Source organism: Sylvia atricapilla, chromosome Z, assembly GCF_009819655.1.
Source record: "Sylvia atricapilla isolate bSylAtr1 chromosome Z, bSylAtr1.pri, whole genome shotgun sequence".
Taxonomy (NCBI): Eukaryota; Metazoa; Chordata; class Aves; order Passeriformes; family Sylviidae; genus Sylvia; species Sylvia atricapilla.
Window position 1 is genome coordinate 27,776,244 of NC_089174.1, and position 14,062 is coordinate 27,790,305.

Below are 14,062 nucleotides of genomic sequence, written 5' to 3' on the forward strand. Positions count from 1 at the left end.
TAGGAGTTCAGAAAAGTCAAAAAACCACGTGATAATTCCCCTCTAGTCTTTCTTTTTTAATATTCAACAGGACAGTCAAATATTTTTAGCTTTGGCAGCACTACCTCACTCTCTAGAAAAAGTTGAGGACTAAGTTCACAAAAGTATTTATGTTGTCTGTTTCTGCAATAGACCACAAAGGCTTAATGTTTTGATTTATAGAAGTAACTGGAAACATTTCTGGAAATAATAATAGGAGCCAATAGATTTCTTTCTTAATTCACAGACTTTTTTAAAAGTAGTTATCCCTCAACACAAAAACATCAAACAAAATTGATGTGAAGTTAAAATACGGCAACTCAGTCTTTCAGAAGTTCGGCAAAAGACAGTAAGAAGCGGCTGTAGGTAAGGACCTAAACAGAGTACTTGCAAAGCTGGTTTTTGGGGTTATTTTTACACCCTAAGCATTCAAGTAAATGGAAGACAGTGACAGTATGCTGTAAACCATTGCATAAAAGTCAATTAAAAGAATGAAGTAACAGAATATTTCTTCAACTATCAACATTTGAAAGTAAATTGCGGGTGGTGAGTGCTTCCTCTACTGCTAATAGTTAACTACTCCAACTCTGAAATTTCAAACTACGTGTACTGTTAACCAGTACATAAAAACATTCAGGATGGATTGAAAATGAGGTCGATGGACCAAAAACAAGAGCAGTATATCCAAAGTGTTCACAAGAGCATGAGAACTCACATCTTACTCTAATTTTATTCCACTGCTTTACACTGATGTAAATTGTTACAAAGGTGTTCATTTCCAGCTATTTAATTAATCCATAACACACCACAAATTTACATGTACACCAAGAACCTTATGACTGAGTTGGTTAGTATGAAGAGGAGAAGCCACTAGATGGTCATATAAACAATTTGTTAATGCAAATGGAGACCAAACACCCAAAGAGGGAGACAGAAGCTCCTTGAGCAATTGCTGTCAAAGTTCTCATATCAACAAAGTAACTTTAATAAGAATCTAATGCTTCTAATTATAGCCATATGCCTCTTCATGCAAGAAACATGGTTAAGTAACTTGTCCTAAATCATATTATTATTCAGAAATTAAAATTCTTGAGGTTAATCACTAAACCCCTGTCACCAAAAGTAAGCCCCAAGAAAATAAATATTGTTCCTGTTCACCATTATAACACTGAAGTATAATCATTCACTCAGATATTCTAAAAAAGCTACAAATTTCTGAAACTCTTACAATTTGGCCTAGGGCATGTAATTTCCTAAGGAAAAGTTTAAGAACTGTAAAACATCTTCTAACATAAAGGCTACACAGGATGGTTCAAAAAAGAATTCCTATTTTAATGGCTGCACTCACGGTAGAATGGCACTGTGTACGTCTTTTTGGGTTCTGGAATATTTTGCTTATGAACTGCAGGGTTACATAAGCAAGTAATACAAAGCATTATAGTAGAGCCTATCTTTCTTAAAACTATTTCAAATTACAGGTCTCTGTCCTTATCCCACATTTTCAGTTCCCAAGGACCAGCTTTGTGTCTCAACTTTATTCTAGCATTAAAAGAAGACATCAGAAAAACTCCAGCTTTAAAGCAAACCAGTAAAATCAGTCAGGCTTTGTAACTGCTGAAATAAATTAAAGACTGATGAAATACTTACATTATGATGACTGCTGTTCTGCTTCAAGATGCTAACTGGCTCAAAGATACAAATCACCTTTCCATAAGAAGCTGCAATCTAAAGTAATATATATTCATATGTATATAAACGCACATAAAAGAAACAAGCTGAACAAAAAAGAACAAGATTCAAATGGTTGATTTTACTTTAAACCCTGCTTGTAGATAAATTTGAAGCTCACATCCATATTTCCTTTTGAAAACAGAAAATCATATTTATCAAAAACCACTAACCCAGTGTTGTCAATAATAAAAATACAATCCTCAATTTAGTCATTAACCACAATGAACTACTGAGAGTATAGCTGGACAAGCACTCTTTTTTTAAAAAAATCAGATTATTGGCAATGTTCTTTCCATATTAAATTATGTAAACACTCAAAACAGAGTTCACATTCTCAGACACAGAACCAGTACACAATCAGAGTACTTATGTGTACTTCTCTAGCGCTAGAACAAGCTATCTTTCAAAAAGTTGTTTCAAAATATTCAAACTATGCAAGGAAAACACCTAATGCAGAAAACTGCAAATAAAACTACTACTAAAGGCGAACACAAAACAGCACAAAAAGTTGCAATATGGTCAGCTTTAAGGTATCTATATGAAGGCAAGCCTGGGAGACTTGCTAGGAAGAGCCAAAAGAAGTCAAATGTATGTTAAAGACCTTAGGCAGAAAGCCTGAGAGAACTGTCATATGGCAATGTTGCCAAAAAAGTATTCTGAATTACAGATTTACAAAAATTAAGGACCCTGCATAGGTCATAAACAATGGACATCCTGCATTCTGCAGTGGTGGTTGTTAAAAGGAGAACATCTACAGATACAATATGCCGTAATAATCAAAAGTATTCCCAGTTTTCCTTTAACAATAATAAAGTTAGATTCAATTCATAAAATATATTTTAATTCCAATATCAACCACAAAAGCTTGAAAGGAAACCAAACTGTCATATCTAAGATCTATACAAACAGAGATTCATATAGATCCTAAAATCCACAGATCCATAGCTTTAAGAGAAACCCTCAACATTAGAAGAACAGATAGTTATGTAAATTTCTATCCTACTAACATCAGCCTGACCCAAAAATGCCAAGAATAATTTTGTCACATTTGCAAGGAAAAAGTTTCTTCAGGCATTTTTCTTCTCAGACTAATATTTCTGCCCTCTCTAATTCTCTTTAACTACCTCACTTACTGTTGTGTTCTCTAATAATTCCATTCCACACCCAAGAGCAAAAAAATTATATAAACTCATATAGATTAGATTATCCTTTTTTTCCTTTTCTCCAAGTGTGTACGTATTTTCCCTATTTTATTGTTTAGTGGGTTTTAAAGATAAACTAATAGTATAATTCCAAAATGCTCAACTTTTAGTGTCCAGAGCAACTGCTGCACTCAGCGCACATCTTCACTGAGCTGCACTCCATCAAAAAGAACAATGGTGGGATAGAGAGCACCTTCAGCAAGTTCTCTGACAACACCCGGCTGTGTGGGGCAGGCAACAGGCTGGAGGGAAAGGATGCCATCCAGAGGGACCTTGGCAGCTGTGACTGTGTGAGCCTCATCTACTTCAGTAAGTCCAAGGGCAAGATCCTGCACCTGGGTCAGTCAGAATCAATATTATTAATGCAGTCTAGGGAAATTAACAGATTGAAAGCAATCCTGTGGATATGGATTTGGAGGTACTGGTGGTCATAAAAACTGTTATGTGAGCTGGCAACATGTGTCTATAACCCAGAAAGCCAACCATGTCCTGGACTGCTCCAAAAGAAGGGTGGTGACCAGTAGGGTGAGGGGGTGATTTCCATACCCTAGTGAGACACTATCCAGAGTACCACACCCAGTGTCCTGAGCAGCAGGCAGACATGGACATGTTGGGTCCAAAGAAGGGACACAAAAACAGAGAGCTGGAGTACTTCTCCTGTGAAGACACACTGAGAGCATTGGAATTGCACACTTTGGCAAACCAAAGTGGAATCTGTCAGTATTGATGAAGAACAAGAAGAAATTCCATCCTTTTAAGAATGACTTGAAAATACATTGATCAGTCTGGTTAATAAGCAAATTCCTACCTATCCACTGTTCAGTACTTTAGAAACACATCTAGTTTTCTTACAGCAAACAATATCAACTTGCAGACTCTAAATGACCTCACAGGTCTACTTAAGAAATGAAAAAATTCTGAACCTTAGCAAGCCTTACTGTATATATGTTCACGTGTGCTCATTTTCAATTCAAGGACAATTTGTCATTTAAATGCATACAGAATTCGTATCACACAATCCAGACAACCTTGCAAAATTAGAGAAATAATGCTTAGTGAACACAAAAAAAATAAATTCTAGTTTACAGGAGCCAGTGGAGAAACCCAGGCAGACTACGGCTATGAGCACTTATCTCCTGCCAGCCACTAACATGTCAAAGTATGTCAATGATGTGCCCAGTAGCACAAAGCCACAGTGAATAAATTACTTTTGCTTTCAACCTAGTCATCTTTTACTGAAATTCTTGCTCTGAATATAGCCCTGAATCCACAGCCTTCTGTGCAGTCCCACCTATCTTCTACAACCACCTATCATATCTGTGGTTGCTATTTCATATTTACTGTGCTGCTTACAAGTAAAGACAAAAAACAAGGTCATTTTACTGTTCCTTGTTATATATTTGCCCTAACTGGCAAGCATCCACATTCCTAAGAAGGTGCTTAACATGACATTGCTGGAACATTATTAGAAAAACTGCTCTACATACCTTCCCCTGTTGCATTGAACAGTCCACACATCCCACTTGAATGTTTCCATGTTTTGCTCCAGGGATTATCTGTAATCTTTCAAAGTCAGTCCCCAGTATCACAATGTCACATCCTGATGCGTATGCCTAAAGAGTATAAAAAAAAATTAAAAACACCCCAAAGAAAACAAAAACACACTCCAAAATAATGTAAAGCTTTATATACTTACAGGATATGAGTGAAGTATGAGACAGTATAGCCCATGCATCCTATCCATGTAAAACACTATACAGTCAGAAGAGGTAATAGCAGAGAATACAGATGTATGCAATTTAAAACTGAGCAAGATAAGTTGCAAATTGCTCCTTCTCCATGCTTACAAGTGCATCATAAGACTTGCACAACAAGGAAACAGTGGTTTCTGATCAAAAAAACAAAAAAATATGGAGATACAAAACCATCAAAAAGCATAAAAACCAAAGTTATTGCACAGTAGGAAAAAGTAATATATTTATTAGAATGGAGACAGACACTTTTAAAGTTTTTCTTTTAGTTTTTGAAATTTCTGAAAGGGGGGAATAGAATTGAGGAGATAAAATTTTACTAAAACATTTAGTGAGGACTTTGTACAGGCAAAAATCAAAAGAGAAGCAACATGAAGCTTAGTTTTACAGAACCAAAACTGTCCTCTCAGACTTGTTGAGTCTCCTGCTATTTGCATTAATTCTACTGTCTCAAGTTTATATTGTCACTGATGACGAAATGTTGACATATCTAACACATCTGCAGAGTCAGTTCACGGAGTCCTGCAATGCTAAATCAAAATTTCTTCCTATCTTCTGTGAAGGTTTATTAGATACTGGGTACAGATAAAAATGGAGGAAAAGATTAAACACTGGAGAAACTTGTGGAAACAACAGTGAGAAGAATCATCCAATTCCCATAAGAAAGCAGCATTTAAGGGCGAAAGTCTTAGAATAAGGAATGCACACTAATTTAAAAGTTAGTCAGAAAGACAGCAACAAAATTAAGAGCAGTAACAAGTGTTCTGTTAGCAAGATAACAAAAAGATCAAAAATACACCATTTTAATTGACTAAAAGTTTCAAGAGCACATAGCGTCACAGAAACTGAAGATGGAAGAGTTCCATACACTGACAAAAATAGTCATGCCTTACAACCAACTCCTCTACTGTTTTCTAATATATTTAATAAAAACTATGGACTTGAAAACAAAAACAGAACAATTGAAGGCTAGATATATAAACTTGAAATCTGTTGATGATGTTTTCAGGTGTTTTACATGAAAGATTATTTTTACCAAGACTGGTCTAGGCTATCATACCATTACACATGTTAAAATAAATACATAAAATGAAAATTATTGAGATTTCAGTCCAAATACATTTTTCCTCACAATGGATTAAGTGATGCTTCATAAAAGTCTCAGCCAAAAGACTGTGTTCACCACTCTCAGCCAATATTCAGTTATCAGATTGCAACCAGCAGAACACTAGGTACTACCTCATAATTGAAAATGCTGTTTATAATTCTGCAGGCTAAATGTAACCATATATTTATTTATGATCACTTAATACTGGTAGGTTTTTGAGCCCCTTCCTGTCCAGTTTCCTTTTCGGCTTCAAGACATTGAAGCAGTGTAATTCCTCCCATCAAAAGAGCCGCATTTATTACTAACTGACGTACCAAACTACAGGTTCCAAAGCAATCTAAGTGAAAACTGATTCCAAAAGAGGAGACTGAGTAACAATTTTTGTTTAAATGTTAAAGCAATTATTTTGATGTTGTGATGGCATTAACTTCACACCTGTTCTGCAAAGAATGTTTTTTCCTTCAGTTAAAAACTATCTCACCCAGTGACTCACTGGTTAAGTCCAGTTTACCAGAAAGAGCTTATTCAGAAGTACCATATTGACAATTTTTCCCAAAGCCATTTTTTAGAACTTAGAGTTCTGCATAGAGGTAATTTTAAGGAAAACAAAAACAAACAAAAGAGAAGTGTTTCCATGTAAAGATATAACACAGAAACCTAGACACAGCTTTTGAAAAGGTATTTTTAATACTGAAGTGTGAAAAGCTGTATGAAACCCACCTGCTGCATGTGTATGCCCCCCTAGGCCTTGTCACCATTTCAAAGACTTACTATACTTCTCCCATCTCATTCTCTCCATTTCTAGCTTCACAGACAAGCCTGAAATCACCTCATGCCACTACCACAATCATAGGATAGAACACGAAGAATGGCTTCAATTGGAAGGGACCTTAAAGATCATCTGGTCCCAAATCCCTTGCAATGAGAAGGAATATCTTTCATAAGACCAGGTTGCTCAGAACTCCATCCAACCTGGCCTTGAACGCTTCCATGGATGAGGCACCTAGAACTTCTCTGCACAACTATCCAGTGCCTCATTTCTAAAGTAAAGAATTTCTTTCCAACATCTAATCTAAACCTGCTCTCAGTCTAAAGACATCCCCTCTTGTCCTGTCACTACATGTTCTTGTAAAGAGTCTCTCCCAATCCTTCTTTTAGGCTCCCTTCAGGAACAGGAAGACCATGATAAGGTAATCATTAAACTCTCTTTTTTCCAGACTGAACTTCTCCCAGCCCTTCCTCATGGAGAGTGCTCCATCCTTCTAATTATACTCATGGCCCTCCTCTGGACTTGCTCCATGCCTTTCTTGTGCTGAGGACCCCAGAGCTGACCCCCGTCACTGACTACCAGAGTGAAGGGATCAATCCCACCCCTTGATTTTCCTTCGTGAAGAAGCTGTAGGTTGTCATGAGGTCTCCCTTCAGTCTCCTCTTAGCCAGGCTGTCACTGCTGATAGAGCTTTCCTTCCAGACTCTGCACTGTCTCACTTGGATGTTCTCTCACAGCTTCATATCCTTCTTATATTGTGCTTCTCAAAACTCAGAACCCAGGCTAGTTCCTGCTAACCCAGGCTATGATGGACAAGAGTAGCTTACAGAAGTACTAAAGTATCTTAGATTTGCTGTTTCCTGAGGGTGTCCCCTTTACAAATATGAACCAAGAACTCTACCTCCTCCTCTCTTCTGCTATGCTTACACATGGCTATTATTTTTTGTCTAGTAAGAAGAACTTAATATGCCATGTGTTTAAAATAAAAGTTCGTCAAACTAGGGATGAATTTTCTGATAAAAACGTGGGGAGTATCTTCTTATACTGGTAATTCTTAGTTCTAACAATGGTAAGTGCACTTGTAAGGTGAGGGTAAGATGAACGTCCTTTCAAAATTTTGTTTTTAGAAGAAAAATATAATCACTCCACCCTTATTTTGTGGTATTTCTCCACATTACCTGAAAAGACTGATATTTTGGGGGAAAAAAGGAATCACTTCAGACATCAGTCTGTTCAGACAGATTAGATCATACTTGCTCACACTGGCCTCCCAATGCCCAATAAGCTGCAGAACCACTGGCTAGCTCCTAAGTCTGTAGAGCTGATCTGTTCCCAAAGAGACAGAAAGAGGGGAAAAGGGCCTTTTCAAAGAGCTTCCAATTATAACTACAGCCAAGCAGAAGGATGATGACTTGGAGGTTATTTTCGATGTTTAGTTAATGTTTACCTGCAGGAGAACCACAGTTTTAAAGACAAAAGGCAAGGGATGAAGAGGGTAGGTAAGTTTTACATTGCAATGGAAAACACGTCTGAAGAAGGTGACTAAGTTTTCTGGCAAACAAAACTGCAACTGGCTCCCTTTTCTACTGCTGTCTACTGTTCTCATTGTTCCTCACACTGACCAAGACACCTTAGGAGGGAAGCTTGTGTACTCCCCTCCTCCTAAGGTGTCCTTCCTTTGGTTCTTTGTTGTCCTCACTGCAACTCATCCGTTAGACTGTATCTGTGCAGAGATATCAGATCCTCTTACACACTCACTGGAGCCCAGACTCCAGCTGTAAATGAGGTTCCTAAGCAGCAGTATCTTACCAAGACGTTTCTTTAAACAAAGTGCATAAAATTAACTTGGACATTTAGAATTTTTTTTATTCACTGCAGAGGAATTTTAGTGTAGTATAACAGAAGACTGTACTCAGGAGTAAGAAGTATCTTCCACACCCTAAGAGTGTCCCAGGTGAGTGAATTCTGCCTACCAGTCACTTTATCTAACTTTTATTGTGAGACTTGTCCGTGATAGTTCACATGCCACTCATCTTCATTTTAATAGGAGCTAAAAAGAGTGCATTTGTGTAAGCAGTGGTAACTAAGAAAGAAGGGAATTCCAGTCATCTCTTAAGCAAAGTGCAACTGATTCCAGTATAAAAATTTCTTGTATGTGTATATATATGTTCACTTACCCATATTACTTGGCCCTTGGTGGGGAGGGGAGGGAAAGGGAGGGAGGGGCATGGCATAAAATGCTGCCATGCAGGTGAAGAGTGAAAGAATTCCTAAATATATATTAATTTTTAAAAATAATGATATTAAACCCCAAAGTTTTTGAAATCACAGAGCCTCTAGGTCTGATGTTGGCAGGCCATAAAAGCCTTTCACCTTAAGAATGCCCTAGAACATTTACAAGAAAGTTGTCTTTGCACAGTAAGACAAGCAGGTAACAGATAACGTCATATTATCATGTACTAGGAATGTTTATTAAACAATGCTTTGTTCTTCCGTTACAGAAATAAACAAGATAGAACTAGTTCAAGCTGCAGGACCATGGATTTCACTTGCTGCTGACACAGCAAACAAGCCTGAAATTACGGAGTGAAAGATGTTCCAGACCTGTGAAAATAAACATGATTTTGCATTGCAGAAGTGGATTTTCACAAAAGTTCTGCCCATTCTTTCAATTCAGTGTTGGCTCTTAGCTCCAAAGTAGTATTTCTTTGAAGAAGACTAACAGACATTTTGACTAAAATAGTGCTTTAAGGGCCTGGGAAATAGGATAGACAATTTTATGAACTATTCTGAATTCTTTCTAAAGTACAAGTCTAACATACACAACTCATAATCTGAAACTGGTACTGGGAAATTACTCTCAGCAGAAGGAAAGCAAACAATTGGGGGCCTCAATCTCTCACACAGCAGAGCAACCTCTAACACAGTTTTTTCCCTTGCAATCAACCTTTTTGACATATTTCTTCTATGTACGGACTTAGGAAGTTTTTGTTACAGTTTTTGCTACAGCTACCTAAGGGCTAACACATTACTTTGCACAACTTTTACAAACTTTATTTAACCTATGTCTGTCACATGAAGGGCAGCTATTAACTATGGCTAAATGCAGTAGAACATGGGTGCATACATGCATATTTATAAAGATATATGTATCTTAACACATTCAAACACATATGGGATGAACATACTCTAGAAAGACAATGCAGAACTTAGTAAAAGTCAAGATAAAAACTGAAGACAAATCTACGAAGCAGATGAAACTGCAATAATTGCTATATTTTTCTGCCCTGTGAACAGAATGGTCAAAATCAAAGCAGTCACCATGAGCCACATGGTACCTTGCTGAATTTTTTTTTCTATTTTATTACGGTCTCTCTCCAACCCCACTTTTGCATCAGAACTTACACTAGTCTAAGTATTCCACTCAAATATCTTATTTTAAATAATTAAATTATTCTATTAGAATGCCAAATTAAATTTTAGCAATAATATTTCATCATATTTGGGAAAAAAAAAAAACTTCTAATTTATCAGAAGTGGTTAAGTAACATACTATCACTGTATTATAGTACATCTAAGTACCAAATTGATGGGCCAGGCACTTCGAATCACGTTTCACTGAAACAGCACTTTTCACTGATGTGTAAAGAAATTTTTTTTTTCTAAAGATTAATTAAGTTAACAAACAATTAATTTCTTAAGTCTAGAGCAGCTTAACAGAAATATTATTAAAAAAAAAAACCCAACAAAAAGACACCCACAAAATCAAAAACTCTTAAAAAAAAGGTTCCCTCCTAAATCCCTTCCCTTTACTAAATACCAACCAAAAAGCAGGTGAGATGTAAACTGCATAATTTCTTGACTGATTCATATGATAACTCACTTTTCTGGATTACAGATATCCAGGGAGTTCTAAGTGCAAATATTAAGTATTTTCTAAACAGATAAGTAACAATATCATCAAGTTATAGAAATTACTTTTATTTTTCAAAAAACTTTGCAGAAGGGGAAGCCCTTTTGTATTGCAACCTAATATCTTTAGAGAACTCAGTGTGGCCTTGACACAAGCTATGAAACTGCACACCAGCCTCAATTTTCCAAGTGCCTTTCAACTTCAGATATTTAGTTTCCAGTTCTATCAATTGTACATAGCAAGTCTCAAGTCCAGAATTAGTTTAATCACACATACAGAGGAAATCTGACAAGGAAATATTTTGGTTACATTGAAATAATCAATGTAATTAACCTTTCATATATTTTTACCCCTACAACAATCACTCTTTTGTGACTTTCATTATAGGTCTTGGGACTTGCACTTAGAAAGTTGCTCTTGCTCACAGATATTCTCACCCCGCCCTTTACAATCTTCTGCTACTTTGGTGGGGGGAAACATTAATGATTTAAAAAATTTACAGAATCAGAACTGAATAAGAAAAAAAATTGTATCAGTACTGGTTACTCATTTAATAACTTAACTTAAATACAACTTCTGTAATAACTTCAGAGGAATCCTCTGTGATAAAGTCCATGAGCTTTCTAAACTTTTACTCAAATATCTCAGATTTGAAATGAACAAAAGAAAGGACAAGATGTCTTCCACTTTGCAGAAGTACAGGGAAATAAAATAATTCAGTATCAGGAAAAGGACATAAAGGACATTAACAAGTAAATTCTGTTATCTGAGGGCCAGGCTCTCATTGATTTAGTGTACCAAACATTACTATCACCTGCCCTGAGCAGAGAAACAACAGGCATGCTTCTTGATGTTTATGTATGTATCTTGATGCTTATGAGACTTTTTCTACCCATAAATAAAAGATGGGATAAAAACTTTTATCACTGTTCTCTCCACGGAAGCTCATGCTACACTTTACACTTCTAATAAAGGTCAGAAAAAAACTAATAAAGGTCAGAAAAACAAACCTGCCTCCCATTAAAACAAATATCTGAAATACTTCCTTAAAACATATTGCACATGTTCAAAAAGGTGTATATAATTCAGTGGATACAGCAAGTTTTATACTAATTTTGCTTCAAACTTTTCACCTTTTAAGAGAAGAATCTTGATATTTTTAGCTTAAAACTGTAATATTTTGATAGACTTCACTTTAAATACTCAGTGCTGTCTATGAGAAAATATCCTGAAGCATACTGTATTTAAAAAATAAATAAAAAAAGGAGTACAGACCAAGTTCTCCTATTGGACAAGAACAACTTGTCCATCCTGTACACTCCATAACCCTGAAGTATCAACTCCTATATTCTCAGCCACAAAAACTGGAAGCACAGAAATTTGACATGTTTGGGTTTTTTTCCATTTCTAAAACACAATTCAATAGTATTTCTACTTATTAATGGTTACATCATAATTTCAGGGAAGACGGGTCAATTTTTTTCCTCATATATTCTAAAGGTTGAATCTATCGTAATTTCACAAAAACTCAGAAATTAGCTTCAGCACCTTTCACTTCTTAATCCTTCTGAGCAGTCTCATTAACTTTAACACAGCATTATAGAATCGGTAACAACAACAAAAATATCCCTGAAGCAGTCGAGGATATTTCTGTTAGCCATTTTAAATCTGAGGAAAAGAAATCCATTAATAACTTTCCAGGGAAAAGGATAATGAAAGGAAGATGAATGCAGCCATAGGAAATATTGTTATAACAGTTATGTCAAGGAAACATTGTTACACTATACTTCTACAAAAATAGCTCCGCCAAAAAAGACACCACAGTAATGAATATCAAAAATTACACGTCCCAATCATTCCATTTTCCTCAAGAAGAGGTTCCAACTCTTCTTATCCACTGAGGACCTCCAAGACTTCACATAAGTCTGGCTGTAACAGGTAGAAAGTGATTCTAGTGACTTGAATGACTCAAATTATTTCCTTCAAAAGAGAATGTCTTCAAAATGACAAACTTAGGAAAACCTATTTTGAAAGCTTACTAGCATTTCTATGTAAAGCAAACCTTGTCTCTTACTAAAAGGCTTCCCACCACAGGTGGGATTTTGATATTTCCAGATATGTGAAATTAGAGAGTTTGGCACAATTTGGCATCTGAAGTCCCAATCGCTGTAGTTTAAGGTATCTTCCAACATGAACTTATTTACAGGAAGCAAGGACATGGCTGGACAACGGTGCAGACAAGCTCGGCAGAGCCGGCCTCACCCTGGGGCCGCACCTCAGCTCCACTGCCCCAGAGCGAAGCCGCAAGTAGCCAGACGAATTTAACTGCGTACACTAGATAGGACAGCACACGAGCTTGCATTCCTGCTTTTCCATCCATCACTCCCTTATCAAACTGGAGAGCCCACCAGGCTGGAGCCGGGGGCAGCCATAAAAGTTGAGGCTAAAAATACCCCAACGTGGTGCCCCGGAAAACTTCGCTGTGTCTGATTTCATTCCTCTTCGGCCCCACGCGGAAGGAGGGTGCGAAGAAATGCACAACAGAAGTCTGTTTACAAAATAAAAGCTAAAGGAAGGGAAACGCAGGCTAATAAAGACTTCAGCCTTTACAGCGTACTTAAGTGTTTTCTCTCCACTCTAAGAGCAAACATCGGCAGGGAGCTCAAACAGGCTCTGGAAACCTCAGCAACACTCGGGCTGGGTATTCCAAGGTCTTCCTCATCTATGCCCAGGAGAGGATTTCAGCCACCTTCCTGACTGCAAGGCAGAGCTGAGACTCCCTTCCAGAGGGAGCCGCACATCCCGGCTGCCGTTTATGTAATCTTTTATCACCGCCGCCACATCCCGCGTCCCCGGCCCGCCGCTGCCCGCACGTGCCCGCCCGGCTCCGCGCCCGCGCGGCCCGCCGCCGGCACCGGGGCCGCCGCTCCGGACGAGTTTTGCGCGTCCCCGTCCCCGCCGGGACGGGGAGCCGCGGGCCCCTCGGGCGGTGCCGCCGCCGCCGGACGGCGCTACCGGGGCGAGCCCCGTGCCCGGGGCCGCCCGTGGCCGCCGCGCCTGACGCAGCCGCTTTCGGCGCCGGGCCCAGCGGAGGCGCCGCGGCCGCGGCGTGGGACGCTTACCGTGAAGGGCTGGTCATGCAGGCTGCCCACGGAGAAGCAGCTGTCCCCGGGGTTGACGGCGCCCGTCAGCACCTGGTGCAGGTTCATGGTGGAGGGCGCGGCCGCTCGACCACCACCGCTCGTCCCCCCGCGCCCGGCGGCGGCGGAGGCGGCGCTTCCCGGGGGCGGAGCGCGCGCCGCGCATGCCCGGCCCGGCCGCCATCCCCGGGGCGGGCCGAGCCTTCCGTCGGCGCTGTGGGGAACTCGACTTTCCTGTTAAAATAGCCGGACTTTCCTGTCAAAACAGCTCTGGAAAACGTTGCCGCCGAGCCGGTGCCAGGCTGTGGTGACGGAGGGGACTCGAAACCTGCGGAGCCGCTGCGCCTCCCATCTGCCGAGGCCGCCAGCGCTGGCCCCGAGCTCATCCTCTCTCAGCCCCTCTCGCAAGAGCAGGGGCTCAGCCGCAGCC

General features: G+C 39.0%; 1 protein-coding gene across 3 annotated transcripts in view; it reads right to left on the bottom strand.

Annotated features, from left to right (window-relative positions):
* Positions 1-13,773, bottom strand: part of DMXL1 (Dmx like 1) — a 75,915-nt gene extending 62,142 nt beyond the window's left edge. For all 3 annotated transcript variants that reach the window (XM_066338503.1, XM_066338502.1, XM_066338504.1), the window contains exons 1-3: positions 13,615-13,773; positions 4,439-4,564; positions 1,666-1,743 (exon numbers count right to left, since the gene is read on the bottom strand). In XM_066338503.1, coding sequence (XP_066194600.1) covers positions 1,666-1,743; positions 4,439-4,564; positions 13,615-13,701 — 291 coding nt within the window. In that variant the 5' untranslated portion in view covers positions 13,702-13,773. The remainder of the gene's footprint in view (positions 1-1,665; positions 1,744-4,438; positions 4,565-13,614) is intronic.
* Between the last annotated feature and the right edge of the window lie 289 nt (positions 13,774-14,062).